The sequence below is a fragment of the Empidonax traillii genome, unplaced genomic scaffold (assembly GCF_003031625.1).
Source record: "Empidonax traillii isolate 1590-97213 ecotype Southwest subspecies unplaced genomic scaffold, ASM303162v1 scaffold290:size645333, whole genome shotgun sequence".
Classification (NCBI taxonomy): domain Eukaryota; kingdom Metazoa; phylum Chordata; class Aves; order Passeriformes; family Tyrannidae; genus Empidonax; species Empidonax traillii.
This window is the reverse complement of record NW_020955483.1, coordinates 350,242-368,327: the sequence shown is the minus strand read 5'-3', so window position 1 is coordinate 368,327 and position 18,086 is coordinate 350,242. Positions and strand designations below refer to the sequence as shown.

The 18,086-nt window shown below is 42.6% G+C and overlaps 1 protein-coding gene across 4 annotated transcripts in view; it reads right to left on the bottom strand.

Annotated features, from left to right (window-relative positions):
* The window catches only part of TET2 (tet methylcytosine dioxygenase 2), a 69,858-nt gene that overhangs the window by 14,998 nt on the left and 36,774 nt on the right, over positions 1 to 18,086 (bottom strand). For all 4 annotated transcript variants that reach the window (XM_027890499.1, XM_027890500.1, XM_027890502.1 and 1 more), the window contains 2 exons: positions 3,894 to 7,284; positions 2,089 to 2,179 (listed from right to left, as the gene is read on the bottom strand). In XM_027890499.1, the coding sequence (XP_027746300.1) occupies positions 2,089 to 2,179; positions 3,894 to 7,284 (3,482 nt within the window). The remainder of the gene's footprint in view (positions 1 to 2,088; positions 2,180 to 3,893; positions 7,285 to 18,086) is intronic.

The window sequence follows — 18,086 nt, the reverse complement described above, 5'->3', positions numbered from 1 at the left end:
CTGGAAATGAAATGGACTTTGTCTCAAATATTTTCAACTGTCACAAAGGAATCTGTGCCTGATGTTTGCCATGCTTGCTTTCAGGCAAAAGCTGATTGGCTTTAGAACTGGAGCAAAACTCACTGAGCATGAAGGAGGAATTGGGAGAAGGAAGAGGTAAAATGTACATATCCACTGTGGATTCTGCAAGAAATTAGTTCTGGTATAGCTAAAATATTAATCAAAAGTCTAAATCCAAATCCTGGTTTGCTTAGCAATGCTGATACCTTAAAAGTCAATCCATATTCAAGGGAAGCCAGGTGAAAAGTGCTTCAGTTGTGATTAGTGTCACCAATTGCACACATATCTTTATAGTGAAGGCTCTTTTTATTTTTTTTTTTTTCCTTAGAGATACAAAATTAACTGTTGAGAAGTTCTGGAGCCCTTCTGTCAGGGAATTACACCGTTCATACCATGTGAACAGCTGAAAACTAGCCATTGTTCAAGTGGCAGCTGCTAGACTGTCCTGAACCTGGCTGAGAAGATGCATGCTATCTATAGTCTCTCAGGATTTCCTTCTGCCAACATGAAATAAAATGGAAAAAAAAAAAAAAGAAAAAAAGTGAAGTCAATATTAAGGACGAAAAATTACATTCCAAAGTAAAAAAAAATTAAAATAATTTCATCTCTAATAATTGATGTTATGACATGAATGACTTTCCTCTTTTTTATTATTTGTAAATACTAAAGAATTAACCAGTCAGTGAGAGCTCTGGAGATAACAAATTGTAAAGAGCTTCTCCAGAGAGTCGGTGTTCACTGTCCTCTCACAGAAGGAAGCTGATTTATGTAGTTTACATGCATCTGAGCTGCTCTCAAAGCTAAAAACAATTATTGGGGCAAGCCCTGCCCAGGAGTCACAGGGAAGGAAGCACTCCGAAAGAGACAGGACCTTGGGACTTAAGAGTAATGCATGTTGGGGACTGGGGACTTGGGACTTAAAGGTAATCTGAAGGGTTTAATCTGAAGGGTTTAACAGGCTCCAAGTGGCCCGTGGTTGTACAGTGATGAGCCAAGCCAACAGACCTTGCTAAGAAATGGTGCCCCTTAGCTCAGACACAGCACTGCAGTAATGCCCACTTGCTTTTGCTTCTTGCAACTAGCTGGAGCTTCAGCAGTTCTGGAGTCCAGATTTTTAAGGTACAGGTTCCCACCTGTCTCCGACTTACTGAAGTTTTTTGTTTGCTTCTTTGTTCAGAGGGGAACTGAATTCCCAGATACCTCTAAAAATCTGGTCATTACTGTGTGCCCACCAAAAGCTACAAGTAATGCAGAATTCACAGGGCAGAAGTCACTTTTCTGACAGCTTTTGATTTAAATACCTTAGAAAGGCTGGTGGTTTTTGCACTTATGCATGTTTTTTAAATAGCACAGATCACGTATCTATTCTGTGTCTTTAAAAATTCCTGATTTGGTTGGCACTGATGTAACAAATACATCACGGGATGCAACATGATAACAGGGATTGTTCACAATCAAGATAAGACTGGGTTTGTGCAATACTACAAGGAAGGGGGATGTTTTTTCACAAAACCACTTATCGATTCTTGGGCTGAAATCCTGCCCAGCAATTTTGTGGCACTCCTCTGGACGTGACCGAGCCAGATTTAGCCCTTTAGGGCTGTATTATATATTTAGTAATTCAGTGAGGGGGAACTAATGTTGAAGTCTGGTGTTCGGCTCTTCATCCTCCCTCTCCATTCTGGCATTCCCCTGCCCAGAGGGAACCACCAGCTCCATGCCTGCTTGTGCAGCCATTGCCAACCGTCCTGCTTGGCAGGCTGGTGAATACTTGTTCCGGCTTGGGGTTTGCTGGCGTCTGTCTCAGAGTGTGCAGCCTGTGCCAGCCAGCAGACTATTAGCCCTGTCAAATATTGTGACTCTCTGGTGAATAGCACAGTGCGTCATGTTGGCAACACTGGAGGAGCTGAGCCTACAAGTAATTACTTGATTTGCAGTTGTTTATTTCTTTATGTGCAAAAGCTGGAAAAATTCTGACACCCACAAAAGGATAAACGTTAATTTGCTCTGTGCCTTTGCACTAATTACCTTTCTTCCATGATTTCTCTAATAGCTGCCACATTAGGACCGGCTCCTAGATGGGTATAGAAAGGACCTTCATCTTTTTCAATAATTTGCTCTGTTTAAAACAAAATAAAGGGTTATTACTTTGAAGCTTAATTCTTTAATGTAAAAATGTCACAATGCAAAGCTTACATCTAGCTTGTTGGAATACCGCTGTGTGGGTCTGGGGTCAGAGTTTTCAAACCCTGAGGTCTGAAGTGTGCCCATGCAATTTGTACAAGACATGCAAAGCACATGGCTAATCGTGCAAACAGCTGTGATAGGGACTGTGTGCCCTTTGCTAGCACAAACAGTCATTTCACGTCTCAGGCTCTGCACTGAAATTCAAAAGGCGTTTTCCTGTTATCAACAAACAATTGTTTCTCCTTCTCCCACTTCCTCCTCTCCCAGTATCTAAAAAGGAGGATAAATGGGATACCATTGGTAAATATTGACGTTACTGAGCTGTACAGTACTTGTTTTTCAGCAGACATGTTAACAGTGTAGGAACCTACAGCTGGAGAAAGTGGCTGGTAAGGTTACACAGTGAATTCCTGCCACCCACGGAAAGACTGTGAAATGAGAAAAAACAAAGTTTGCTGAAAGAAATCCTGCACAAGGCTTGGTCAAAATGCTTGTATGCTAAGAATGTGGCCTCAGTTTTCTGTGTGTAGGTAGGACCATGCCAGCAGTCACAATACATGCTATATGTTTGGTTTGATACCAGGAGGCAGGCTCCAGCAGCAAGAAAGAAATGGCCACGCTCTGCTTGGGATCAGGAGGTGGAGCTGTGCTGACTGATGTCTGAATGCTGCCTTTATGTTTTCTGCCATGCTAACTCCAAGGGCTGGACGAGGTGGTGCTGCTCCTGATACACAGGCTCAAGAAGCATGACACAGGCATGCTATAAACTTGAACATGTCAGTGGGGGAATGGCTTAATTTCATCTTCCTAGGGACAAGTATTGATAGGAAACAGCAATGGAAATGATTCCCAGAAAACTTGTGCCAACTATATGGGAGAAACTATAAAAAAAAAAACCCCAACAAACAACTGTGTTTTTTAAAAAACTAAATTTTAGAGGTTGTTTCTTATAAAACAAGAAGGAACAGCAAGGATTTGGCTTCCAGTTTTCTTCCTGGTAGCTTTGGAAATACACTATCTCCTGTTTTTGTTCCCATGGATCATCTCTGAGACACAGCCCCAAACAAGGTCCATTTTGCAATTCTGGAGGAGCATTGATCCAACTTTCCTCTTTTACAGTTGGTACAAAATCCAAGTAACTGAAACTATAACAAGGATTTTTATTTTCCTTCCCCTCTCCCCCCTTTTTGTTGCTGAACCTTTTGTCTCAGCCTGAATAGTTTATCCACTAGACTCTGAAACTGCCTGTTGGACCTGGCTGTGTGCAGTGTCAGTATTATGAAAGCTCAGGCTATGGGGCCACGCCTATCGCTCTACTTTGCTTCCTTCTGCTTTATTTTGTTATGTTGTTATTATGTGTCTACTGCTCAAGGAGAATGGGTGTGAGGCCATAAGCATTCTGACTGAAAACTCAAATAGGTATTTGCTTCATGAAATGAGAAAGGGCCCATGTGTAGGGTTGGTAAGTGGAGTAGGCATAAGTGTATAAAATTCTAATTTTATAAGTCTTCACTAATTACTATTCTAAAAAAAAAAAAAACCAAAAAATCTTCCAACAAAAACATCCAACTAACCCCATGATCCCAACTTGAAGGCTCATTTCCTTCCTGTGAACTAGTACATTTTTAGTACATCTCAGCACTTACCAACACAGCTGCAAGATGGGAAATCATACTGGGTTTTGGCAGGTGTGTCCAATAAATTTTTTACAGGAGTATCCAATAACTTGGAAGGTGAGTCTAAAAAATTATTGAGAACAGTTCCAGCTGTTCTTTTGGTCGGGGTTTTCTCAGCAGACAAGTTTGCTTGCTGATCTAAGATTGGAGTCTGAGTGTCAAAATCTGCAGCACTGGTATTTCTTGACAGGATGGTAATAGGGCCTGCTGTTTCAACCTTCACATGTTTGGGTGATTTGAGAGTAAAAGTCTTATGATCAAACAGTGATTTGACCTGTATCTGTTTTAGCTGCTGTTCCATTGTCTCAATGATGCTCTTTTGTTGCATGTTCTCACAGCCAAAGTGCTGATTCTCTTGTTTAATTGTTTTTTTCCACATTTTGTTTTCCAGCTGTCCAGCTGATGGGCGCATGCAGGCATTAGACTTTGTGCCAGCCTCAGTTTTGATAGGCTTGCGTGCTGCACTGGGACCAATCTCGGTTTTGGGCTGCTGGTATGCTTGCTGCTCCTGTTTTTGCAGGAGGTGCCACCTTAGAGCAGCGTGCTTTTGAAAATCTTTAGGGTTCTGGGACTGCAAGTGACAGCCTCTCTGGTCTTGGGAGTGTGGGGCAGTTTGGCTGTGGGGTAAGTACTGCTGAGGAATCTGTGGAGCTTGTTTGCTCGGGAGGTCTTGGTTCAGACTAGCACCATAGCGTTGTGATGGTTGGAGTGGCGGTAGCTGTAAAACTGAGGCTTGTTGCGTCTGTTGCTCTTGTTCTTGAAAACAGTGATTCACATCTTGCTTTGCGGTCAAGTCATTTGAAAAATACTGAACATGTTGCAAGTCCTGCATTTTGTTGGCTCCAAAGCGTTCTACATTGGCGGCGCTTCCTTTCTTCTCGGAAACCAAGTGCATGTTGTTTGGGCATGGGTGCTGGAGACTAGCCTTTGCCTTCTGAGGGTACAGGGGAGCTTTGCTGTTCATGGTGTGCACCTGCTCCAGGCCAAGCTGAGGGTTAGGCAGAGGGAATGCGTTTGATTTCATGTACTTATTCCCGGTTTGGAAACATTCCTCTGCTTTAAACTGATTGAAGGATGGCCTGTCTAGAAGCTGCTCAGCATTGGTGTGGGAGTGGGATACGGTTCGGGGCAGTTCTTTGTTTTTCATTTGCAGAGACTGCTGCTGCTTTGAAGTTATCTGCGGACTACATGGCAATTGCACCTGATGTGTCTGTTTCTGAAGCATCTGTTGCAAAATGTGTGAATGCAAGAACTGCCCATTTTCCCCGGGCTGGGGATTCAAGTGCTGCTGTTTCAAGGGGGCTCCTAAAGGCTGTTCGGCTTGTTGTTTTTCTGGTCTTTCCTGGAAATGGAGCTGCTGAGGAGGGTGTTGCTGCACTTGGGACTTGAGCAGGGAATCCACCTTTGTGAGCTGTGGCTGCGGTGAGTGTTTCTGGAACGGCAGCTGCTGGTCAGCTGGGGGATGCGGCTGCAGCTGGGAGCTCTCGCTTTTGTGCAGCGAAGGAAGTTGTTCCTGTTGCATTATCTTCTGGCTGCGGGGCTGTCCTGAAGGCCCCTTTAATGAATCAGGACTTCCAGCATACTGTTTTGTGTAGACTGCCTGGGCTGTGTTTGGCTGGCACTGAAGAATTGATCGCAGTAATGCTTCGCTGGGCTTTTGGGGAGGCTCTCTCTGGCGGAACTGTGTGGAAACCAGTTCTATCCAGGCTGGTTTTGAATAATGTTGAGCCTGTTGGACAGGCTCTTTCACTTGGTCCTTTTCTTTGTCGGGAGGAGTCTCAGGTTCTCTCTGTCCTGGGAAATGCTGATAGTGTTGTTGCAGCTCACCCTCAGTTCTGCGCGCGTGCAGGTTTTGGAGGGGAGGTTCTGACGCCAGCGTCACTTCTTCGGGGCGCTGCTGGATTGAGGCGGGCACAGCACCTTGTGGGTTGCTTTCACTGACACCTTGTTGTGACGTTTGTGCCTGCTGCAGAAGTCTCTGCTGAGGGTGAAGTTGTTGTTGGCTGAGGCTGGGACTTTCTGACATTGGTCCCTCCTGATGTCCTTCATTCTTTATCCTCCCAGGAAGAGTTTCATCACATCTGCTGTCATAGGAACGGTGTCCTACTTGCACCACAGCAGACAGTGCACTGTTCATTTCTGGAGCAGGAGGAGTGGAGGAATCTTTGTGAAACGTTGAGTTCTGTGTAAAGAAAGCACCATTATTTTCTGCTTGCTCAGAGTACCTTTCCAGAGTGGTGCTCTGAGCTTGCAGGTTACTGCTGGAACTTAAAGAGAGGTCTTGGTTGGGAACCTGCCCTATGCTTCCATGAATGTTACTGCTTCCTACGGGTAACTGGTGTGGATCATAGCCTGGAATCTGTTCCTGTAGCTGTAGTTCTGGTCTCTGAAGCAAACAGCTACCTGGCAATACAGGTGGTTTACTGGAGTCTTCTGTGTTGTAGACCTCAGTAACCACTACAGCTGGCACTTGAGGCAGCTCAGAGTTTGAGGTCTGTGGGGAAGTGATCTGCCCTGAGGTATGGGATGAATGCGTTGTCTCATAGGACAACTCATTAGTAGCCTGACTGGTAATGGCATCGATATGAGATGTGTTCTTCTGCATTGCTATGGAAACATGTTCTGGATAATATTGAGACAGTGTTTTCTCCAGGAGTTCACCACGCATGCTTTCCATGGAAGAGGCAGAAACTGTAGCACCATTAGGCATTGGCACTGCCTTGTTCTTAAGTAGTAAGACAATGTCCCTGTTGTGGCAATGAATGTTTTCCTGCTCCTGCTCATCCTGAATCAGGAGGTCATGAGGGTTTTCTGAACCAACACTGCTGTATCTTGTAGACGGTATCAAATCTGAAGCTTCATTTTCTTGTCTTGTAAAACTTTCAGGTTTCTTCTCACTGTAACAATTGGAGACGTTTGGTTTTTCACTATTATCCTCTGGCTCAGCTTTTTCTCCGTTTACCTCTTTGTCTTGTTTCACTTTCTTGCTCTCATGAAGTCCATACAGAGAGGGCTCACTAAAAGTGCGTTTTATCCCACCATTTTGCATATATTTGGAATATACTTTCTTGTCTTGTAAAAGGTCGGGGCTCACGCGGTTGTTTGGACTTTCCTTCGGGTGGGGCACTCCGTAGTTGCTTTTAATGAATAGCGGCTTGTGGTCTCCGTTTACTTCGACTCCAGGCCTCTCTGCTGCTGGACTTCCATTCTGTAGCTTCACTGCGGAAGGCTCCGGCTGGCACGCGTGAGAAGGCTGCGGTATTAGAAATGGACTCAATCTATTGCCGTCAACATGGTTGGTTCTGTCCTGTTCCATCTGGCCTGCTCCGGGGCCATCCACAAGGCTACCCTCCGAATGTATCTGAGGGAGAGAAGAAACGGGAGAGAATCCAGGTCAGTTTTAGTTTCCATTGATGGACAGCCGGTTACCAACAATTCCCGCAGCATTCAAGCACCCGATGCCCTGACCAGCTGCCATACACAACGTGAGCTCGCAGGCTCTCCTGAGGAGTGTTTCACTATCCTATTGCATTTTGCAGCCCCACACCTCCCTTTTTCTTAAAGACTTATTCTTCAAGATGAAAAGAGAGTGAAAATACAGAAGGGCTTCCTTACTGCCATTTAATACACAAGCAGACATTTTATCAGAAAAAATATCTCGTAACGGTGCAAAAAATATTCTCTGCTTTTGAATGATTTGCAAAGACTTGTCTGTCATCACATTTTGCCCTTGGTAAGGCAGAAAGTCATGCTGAAACCATGGATCCCAGACTTGGTGCTAATCCCTTCATTCCGATTAAGTGTGCCAAACCTCTTTTGTCTGACTTGAAGGATTATTGCCACCAAGTTTGTCAGTTAGAGGCGAAAATGTTCTTTTTTTTCTGTCCTCAGCTGTCTGAAAGGGTCTTTTAAAAGTGGCATTCCTAAAGAGCATGCGAGTGGCACCGTACACATTAGAAAAAGCCATGCTTGACTGCTGTCCACAGGAACTCTTACAGTTCATCAACACCTTGGTAAGTGTTGACAGAAACAAACTGAGTGATTTCTGAAAGGTTTGGTGGAAGTGGTATTTTTTCAGGTATTAATATCCTTTAACATTTACATATAGACATCACGCATGGCTTAAACTATGCATTTGGGTTTTGAACAGCTGTGAAGCTACGGTCTTTTTCTTCTTTGTTTGGATGGGAAATCCCATTTTCTCATATACTCTTTATATTTTATTTACAAAATGAAGGTTTTAGCTGGATAGAAGTACTGACAATGTGCAGTCAACAAATTCCATATAATGACAAGCTAATCCTGTTCCCATGGATCTTCCCAGGATTCACAGTCCCAGTTAACGTAGATAAAGCCCTTGTTTGACTCTGCTTGTAATTTATTAATTGTTGGCTTTATGGCTCTCAACCAGTCACAAATGACAGAAGACAGACTAGCAGTGGGTCTTAAGAGATGTGAGGTTGCACAGAAAAAATGTGGACATGTAAATGGCTTTGTTCTGAAGCTTTTTATTTTTAGTTTGCATAAAGGGGAATCTGAATGGTCCTCCATTATCACATCTCTGGCTGGACTGCCAAGTCAGGAGGAACACTACACGTGGCTGGTATTGCCACGACATAGGAAGAGCTACTAAACTGAAAAAAATTCTCCCATCATGGTTGCTCTGCTTATGTATTTATTCTACATTACTATTTTTTATGCTATTAAAATGTAATTTTAAATGTTATTTAAATGTAATTTATAGTTTTCAGTGCAATATTGCCTTATTGTTGAGTAATATGATTTTAAAATGCTTTAAAAAGTAATACTAATTAATGAAATTAATTTCATCCAGCAGAATCCCCTCTGCTTGCAGCTCTGATTGCAGCAGCAGGACAATTCAAATGTACATTTTGACTGGTAAGCACCAGTATGATGACCTGTATTCACTTCCTCCATGTCCCAGACTCGTTTATAGATTTACTTTTGACCTCTTGAAGTTTTTTTTTTTGTTTGTTTTCTTTCTTTACTGGATTTATGTTTTGTAAGACAGAAGTAGAGAAGTTCTCTCTGCAACGGTACTTTAAAACAGAGTTTTTTGCAGGGAAAGCTAAGAACAGGGAGATGGAAAAGAATGTTTGTCGATCTTGCCTATTTTTTTGACAAGGTAAGGAAGGCTCCTTCCCTTCTAGATATATTTCAGTATATTTCCCATCCTAGCTTTGTAGTACCACAAGACATGAGTCTTTGGAGCTTTCCCAGGGAGATGATGTTCCGGGCTTAGCAGAAAGCAGTGTGAAAAGGATTCCTCTGATGTGTCATTCTAGGCCAGGCAGCAGAATGATGCTCCCAGAGTGTCTCAAAAGTAAAATGTCAGCCTAATTTGGAAGCCATTCTTTGCCTTCACACCTTTCATACCTAAAAATTGCAGGTGAACCGCAACTCAGACACAAGTGTGTGGGCTGCTGTATTTCGCAAGTATGAAATGAAATAAAGGCACCATAGTAATTAACACTGTGCTGTCAAGCTGCTTCTAAAAGGTTTAGTTATTTTTAAAAAGTTTTGGTCTGTGCGAGTGAGCCGTGAGAAACTTTCCCTGGCCCTCAAAGTCTGCCTTGCTGCTTGTGTTCTGGTGTACCCTGTGGGCTGCAACTTAATGCCTTCTGAAAATTCCCAGGCAATCTTTCTTTTCAACTCCTTACTAATAGGTAAAAATATCTTTTTGTTTACAAGTGGGGGCTCCCCAACTTCTCTAAACTTAACTTGCAAATCCCTCAAAGGAGCACATCTGTGGTCCAGAGAAGAGTCTTGGTTCCTGCTGTCCTCAAAACCCACAAGGTTATCTTCAGTGTGTGACATGGGCTATTATTCACAGTATTCTTAAAGACTTCATGGTATGAGTCAACCAGTTCCCCCAAAATCTGATCATTTCCAGTAAAAAGCACTGGCATTAGATATTGCAAAGAACATGGGAATAATTTGGTTAAAGTACAAAGTCCATTCATCCATTAAAAGTGCCAGATTTGCATTCTTTGATGTGCATCTAGGATTAGGGTGACTTTGCATGACACTTCTTTCTCTCTCTTTCTACACCCAAGTATCACTATCCTTAAGTGACACACGAGTACAAATCTTCCTCAAGCAGCTACAAATCACAGCAATAACTTGTAATGTAGAACTGGAAAAAGATTATTGGCAGTGATACCTTTTTTACTGGTTTTAATGGGGACACTGTGAAGATATTCTTACAACTTACTACTAAGTAGACCCGGCTGCTCCCTAAAAAGTCTTTGTGGTCTTCTTTATAATTATTGTGGGGTGAACTCTCTGCCTCTCAAAGTAAATCTACCTTTCCCTAAATGTGGCAGTTAGTCTTTTTTCTCTTTCCCATAACCGTATTTTATCCAGGCCATTTGGAAGCTCCACACAGTTTTCTTGAGCTATAATCCATTAGAAATTCAAGTCACATCAGCAGCATCTGTGAAACAATTACTGCATCTAGGACTGACTCTGCAGTCTAATCCATCATAATTATGACTGGCCTCTTTGAAGATGCCACGATGCGTGACTTAAATATAGCACATTACTGTGCAAATGGATCAGCATCTCATCCCACCAATATGCATTCAAGTTATAATTCAGACTACCACTGTTTGACTTTTTCAGATGCAATTGATGTATGTACGTTTATTTCTTGCCGCATATGGGGCACAAATTGGAAATCAGGTACTGAGCAAGAGTTTGAGTTTTTTTGTTGTTTGTTTTGTGGGCAAGTTTGGCATGTTTTTACTACCTCTTTCCAGTACAACACTGTGGAGCATGTTGTTAAGAGTGCACCAAACATTTCTGCAGCAACAAAAAGTACTCTAAGTTGTCTTTTTTTTTTTTTCATGGAAAATCTTTCTTTACTTTTAGCCCGTTCTAGAGGTTCACAATTTATTTTCTATAGCACCCGTATCTGGGGAGTTTGTGAATGCAGAGTAGCTCAGATCAATGAATGGACAAACAAACCCACTGCAGGGGAGTACAATCTTCTGCAAAACTAGGCAAGATTCCCAGGAGGAAAAGTAGGTGGCGGGGATGCTGTGGTCCTGAAATGATCAGGGATGGGGGGATACTTGTGGCCCTGAAATGATCAAAAGGTGGGATGTCAGATGGGTTGATTCCCCTTCTGGAGTTAGTTTGGATAGACATTTATCTCCTTAGAGGTTTATCTTCCCAGCAAAAATATACCACCTCAGACCACGGCCTCAGCTGACTTGTGCTCAGCTGATTATCAGGATGAGACTCAGGAAAGCAATAGTCAGACACCTGGAAGCTTGTTGATGGCTCAGTGGGTTGTTCCTGGAGTGCTGCCACAGCCTCCATCCTGCTGGCACCCTTCTGCCACGGGCTGGATGGCACAGAGATCTAAACTGCTCCCAGACAAGAAACCTCTGCAGCTCTTTCTAGACAGGAGGTAAATTTACCTTTGTGTCTCACCAAAATGCAGTTTGGTAAGTTGTACTTTCTGCTTACACTCTCCTGCTCCTATCATCTGGGTACACTAGCTGGCTTCACTTGTGGCTTGATTTGCTATGTATTGTTATGTGCTCTTGTGCAGTTGCATCTCTCCTCTGGAGCTTATGCCTCTGGCAAAGAGTCCTAAATCCTAAACTTCCGGCACATGGTGTTAAGGGGTTTTCTTTTCCTATTTAATCAATGAATGAAAATTCCAGAAAAGACACAAGTGGTTATTCCTAAGTAAGGACACTCATACATGACATTATCAGAAAGCTCAATATCTTCTTTTAACCCTCAAATCTTCTGGACTTGCACACATGCAAAATGATTAATTAATCCTGATTAACTCTGTGTCAGTTTTCTCTAATTTAAAATTGGAACAACATGCATAAGAAGTTGTAATGATGCTCAGCACAATGATTTGTGGCCACGTGGTTATTGAGGTACGTAGTTTTTCTCTGGCCTGTCTAAGCACCATTTGCTGCAGCTGTGCCCTGGGTTAACACCCGTAAGCAGCTGCCAGTGTCCCTGCAGGAGAAAAGATGAGCAGGTAACTCAGAAGGCCGATGGGTGACATAACACATCAAACCTCCTTATTAGCGAGACATTCCCATTATTGATGGGATAAAAGTTGAAAACTGGGGTATAGTTTAAGGATTTCCCGTATGTTTTGCACTTAAGGTGCTCCAAGTTTATACACTGAAAACAATGCAAGCTTCCACATGGAAACTTTAGGGTGGAGGAAAGACCAGGACAGATTCAAGAGAGATTGCATTCATACCCAAGGTGAACTGAGGCTCTAAACCCCACAATATGCCCTAAGGATTCTGCTTCTTACCAGCATCACTGCTGCCCCACTGCAAGTGTGGTGGCTGAGGAAAACACAGTGAAACTTCAAGGCAGATGTAAAGGAGGCCCCAGAAGGACAAGGACACTCTGTTGTTAGCTGGGCTATGTGGCTTACAATAGAGCTCTTTTGCACTACAGTCAGCTGTCTCTCCATTTGGATAGTTTATTTATTCAGGACATGAGCAATACTTTGGAAAAAACTTGCATAAGGATGCCATGCCTTGCCTGTCCCTTGGAGATTTTTAGCTAAGGCTGTATTTCTTTCTAAAATATCTAAATATCCAAATATCTAAAATTCTTATTGTAGCTCTAAAGAGCAGTTAAGGGGTTAATCTAGAAATTCCTGAAAGACACTGTGACTGTATTCCGCACGAGGTCATATTACATGAATATAACTGTCTTCTCTGGCATTTAGATCTATGATAATCTGTGTCAAACAAAAGAAAATGTGGGATGGATAAAATTTGTTATCTAATTTATGCCTAATTTACCCTTAATTTACAGGGGAAAATGGTGACTAGCAAATATAGATATAAGCAGACATAAGGGAATGAAGAGCATGGGATTTGTGACATATGAGGATTAATAATTCATTAAATCTTATCCGAGCCAGAAGCTTCATAATTTATGCATTTTTTAAATCAACTAGTGCTAACCCCCCCTCAATTTACTGACATCAGTTCTTGCATTTCAGTGATACAATGGTCTAATTGCAAAAGCACTCGAATCAGTTAGATTTTTGACCTTAATAGAGAGGGCATCATAGTAAAGCTAAACTGCTCTGCACAGTGATTTCCCCTTGCTACATTATATAAGCATCAACAGGACTGGATACGGCATAATGTCTACCCAGATGTGAAACGTGGCACTATTTTAACAATTGCATAAAATCAAGAGAAGTAAAAATTAAATGCCTCTACAATACAGGTGGGAAAAAAAAACAATTATGCAAAGGAAATTAAGTCAGGAATATAAAATGCAGTAAATAGAAATTATAATGATGCATCACACAGCTCTCCAATTCCTTTTTTTTGTGATTCATGCCCTATACAAACTTCGTACCTAATTGTAATATGAAGCATTTCCAACAGAAGAACACAGCTCTTCAAGTAGTTGCTTGTAATGCCACCAGAGCATGACTAGATTTGAAATGTTTCCCAAAAGGTCAAACTTTAGAACCAGGTTGTATTTAAGAGACAGAAGCACCCTCTCGCTGCAATAAGCAGATCATTCAAGGTGAGTTTGGCACCTCTGCTTGTTCTTGCCAGTTGTAAGCTGTTTTCAGTAGTTCAGGTTTGAAATGTGGTGGATCCAGGTGGTTTATAGTGACAGACATTCCACAGAGCTGTACTGCTCCCCTGGATAACCTGTTTGACATCACCTTGGGTGCTGGTATGCCAGCATACTCTAAAACCAGCATTGCTCAATTTCTTGAGCACCACCTCGACTATTAGACATCTCTAACCAAAACAGGAAAACTGAATTAAAACACCCTTTTGTCTTTCCTGGTTTTGAGAGTCTTTGATGATTGTAATAGGAAGGCTGTGGGAATGGGAGTTACAGCTGCAAATCCCAGGTGTGCTCAAATAAATGTGTGCTGAGTGAGATCCTTCTATGCCTGGTTATAATGAGAAATTTCTCTCATGTGCCTGTGAAGTTTGGACCATCAAGACTGTTTCAAATTGGGACCCACACAGGGCATCATTCAGGTGATTCCCCAGTGCCTATGAATTCAACATCGGCAAACATGCTGGGGTTGGAAAACAGAACCAAGTCTTTTTTTTTCCTTCATCTCAGTCAGTTACTACCCTAGGTCAGGTGTGCTCTGGAACGGCTGGACGGTGTTGTCAGTGTACAACTGGTGCTTAGACCTGTTTTTTGATTTCTGGAGAAATGCTGTAATCTGAGGGATGATTTTCCTCTCAGTACTCAGCTACCCCATGTGTCAAATGGTAATGGTGATACTGGCTGCTGATTAACATCATCAGCTCCCCCAGAGCCATAGCTGACGGCTCTCGCTATCCCAGCCGAGCTCCGCAGTGCATGAGCCAGGATAAGCAAGCGTTGGTGGCTGAACCGTCCTTCAAGACATGCTTGATGTTATCAACCTGCTGTTTAGGGAAGGTCACCAAGAGGTCAGTGTCATCATTATCTTCCAGTTTCTCTGATCTCTGTCCATCTGGCTTCAGACCTGGATCTAGCATGGATTTCTTGGGTTGATGACTTCCTAACACCAGTCAAAGGTCAGTTATCCATGATGATTTCATCACAGCTTTTGGCAGAGTAAAAAGCCACGGGAAGGAAAAGGAAAAACCACTGTCAAGCTGAAGATTTCAGGGTTTCATCATGCTGGGACAGTAACATTAGAAAACAGGAAGAAAAATAGTCCTGTTTGGCATATGAGTGGACAAACTGATAGAAGGGAGTAAAATGTTGTGGGCTGCAGTGTCCTCAGAAAACCTGTTTTCACAGCTCTGTTTTCCATTATCCTTTTAACTTCAAATCCTGTAGGTCTCCCAGTTCTGTTGAAAACAGAATTTTTCATTAAATGAAGTTTTCCTAAATTTCTTCTCCAAAAGCTGAAGGTCATACTGAGAGGAGAGAGAGGAGAATGCAAAGAGAAGGGTTTGAGGACTCCAAGGATTACTCTGACTGGTGGTCCTGCACGTCCAGATGATAAAGCACAGCTTTCAGCCCCTCCACTGGCCTCACTATGGTAGTAGCCTTTACACCCCTCTACACATTCCTCCCCTGTTTTTCTCATGCTTCTGCCACACCTAGGCTGGGATCCCGTAGTGAACTCAGTTTTCAGCGACTACGCTTTGGGAAATGAGAGGCAGCGCAGAGGCAGCTCCCGCACTCCACAGTGCACACTCTGTATGCCCATGTGCCCCAGGGGCAGGTGCTGGGGATCCCTGCCAGGGGTGGTGAGCCACGAGATACCTCATGTCCATACATGAGATGCTGCGTGCCGCTGCACGTCCTTTTGGGGATTTGCTTTCAGACAGCAAGGGTGGAGAAGTTGAGCCAAAGCAAGGGTACCCACTTTCGAAAGATCTTGTGCTGTTTTAATTTGATTTGATTTAAAAATGTGTTTTCATGCCCACTTGTGATTTAGATTTATTCCTTCCAATTTGTGCCTTTCACGACTTACAAACCAGACCAACTGCTCACAAACACATGGGAAAAATAGGTTTGTCAGTGCCCTGTTCCTTGGCTTCAGGGCAACACCAGCCAGGCATGTACCAGTCCACTCCAACCTGTTTTCAAAAGTGTCTCTAATGATGAGGGTTGCATAATAACACACAGTTACAAGCAGTACTTCATTAATCTTGCTTATTAGAAAGCTTCTACCATTTAAAACATAACCTTAGACCGGCTCATCCCATCTGCCACAGACATGCGGAGCAGGTTTTTTTCCTTCTGTGCTACAGCTTCTTTCTCCCTATGTAACTGAAGACTGTCATTAATGCTCCCCTCTTAGACAGAATAAACAACCCGGTTCATGACATCCGATCTCCTCTCTGGGTGGATCTATATCCATACCATTTGTTCCCTGACCAGATGCACAGAGGTCACAAAGCAAATCCACAGTCTGTTCTTTGGAGGCATTATGCACATGCCACAGTCTGCTAGATATTCTCCAAATTCAGATGTTTTATATACAAGAAACTATAATATATGCCTATATAATCTTCCATATACCTGGATGAATTACCATGGCCTTCCCCCCAGTAACTAAAATCAGTTTTATTCCTTTACTGTGTAAATCACTGAAATCAACAAAACAGTCTTGTTACTTCTAACAGAGCGTTATAGAGGAGGTTGTTCCTTAAAACCTGACTTCTGTATGCTTAAGCCTGTGAGCTACTAGCACAAACATATCTTCTGACTCCCACTGCTGCTGAGGCACCACAGAAGATAAGAATCTAATGCATTTTTAGAGGTCTATTAGAAGGTGCTCCCTGGAGCTATGGTTGCCATTCAGCTTCTTTCTGCATTCGTGTGTGGTCCTCAGGAACAGTCTTCATGTGGGTTATTCCAATCTACGCACAACAATGGCATGGATTATTGTGCTGAAACCCAGATCTGAGAAAACAGTTACAGCTGCCTCTCCAGATGTTAAAGAGATGAAAGACAAGGTGCTGACAACCTAAGAGCAGTCAAGGTCTAACCCTGATAGAAGCACAACATGGGAGCTGACACTGCCCTGCCACAGTTCTAAGCACAAAAGAGAGCTTGGCATGGGTGCTGTTGACATCCCCTTAAGTTTTAGGTTGAAGATGTGGGACTACTTTTCATTTTGCATACTCTGCATAGAAACTTGGAAAGAACTTGGTCATTGGCTAATCTTAGATAAATAAAAGGGCCCAGGCCCAAACAAATTTGAAGTCAAGAGACACCCACTTCACACCATGTTAGCATTTATAGAGCCTAGCTTCTTAAGATTGCCTTGAAAAATAGATTTTTCTGTAGTTACCATCTTGGCTACAGTAATGTTCCCCCCTTTCTAATTTTAGCTATATTTCACTTTGCAAGAGAGTTTTCAGGATTTTCTTTAGAAGGCCACTATTAGTCTTGTCCTGAGGACCAAGTGATAGGCTCCAGTTCACGCTTCCACACAACTGAGGCCATTTTCAAGTTCCTTTTCATCTTGCTATATCCTTGCTTCCAAAGAATGTGGGGTTTATGTATAGCCATTTAAAACTTCATAATATTTAAGTATAAATGGGCAGTGTATGCAGACTTTTACATATTTTGTGGCAAAAAACCCCTACTAGAGTACTACTAGAGAAAAAACTTACTACAGGGAGACAGGATTTTCCTTTCTGTGGAATCTCCCTTCAGTGTTTCAGGGAAATTAGAAACCAGTAACAAGTCTAGGTGTTTTGAATGGGATGTCTGCTTGAAAACACAGCTCTAACATGAAAGTTTCTCCCTTTAACCAAAATAAAAGATTGGATAGAAACTTGGGATTTCTGTGCCGAGAAACAGTTGGAATCTCAGAACGTGCTGGCATGCCTGCTTTCTTATAATTTTCAATAATTCAAAGCAACATTGTTTCTCCTGTTTAAATTTTCTTCTTTGTGGCGAGATGCAACATGAAGAGGCAGAAAATTCACTGCTGCCAAGCTAAAAGGAGCAGGGGAGGGGAACTGGCAGATTGTGTTTTAACTCTCACTAAGACTTTTAGACTCCCACAGCTGACACTTGGAAGAGCGGTATTTGAGCAGTCCTGAAGGGAACTGCAACACTTCTCTCTCTGTCCTTCCTTTTCAAATATTTTCAAAGCTTTGAAAACAGTCGGTTGTTCTTCGTTCTGGCAACACGCCATTTGCTGCCGGCTCACATCAGTTTATAGTCTTCTGAGGTATCCAGTGGCCTGCATGGATTTGAGGGAGTTTGAAGCTCTAATGAAAGACCTTTGATATTCTGGGATATTTAAGAGACATACAGAAAGGGGTGAGCTAAAAGAGCTGTTGTCAGTTCCTGCAAAGCCCACTTCATATTCCCAGTCACGAGATACCGTTTCACTAATTGATTATTGTCTGTCCACAACACAGTCACGCTCTTAGTGCACAAAAAAGCACTGTGGATGAAAAGCTCGCCATAACAAAGTACACACTCAACTGGATTTAGAAAGCTGGGAACTACACACAAATGTAAGATATGGGACTACTCTGAATGAAACTCATACATCATAGATGGGACTTTCCATCAGCCTAAGTAAATGTATTTACTACAGATGATGAAAATTAACAGAAGCCTTTTAAAGGCCTCTCTTCAGTCTTCCTAAGAAGACCTAAGCAGGTGAACTTTCCTCCAAAGGGT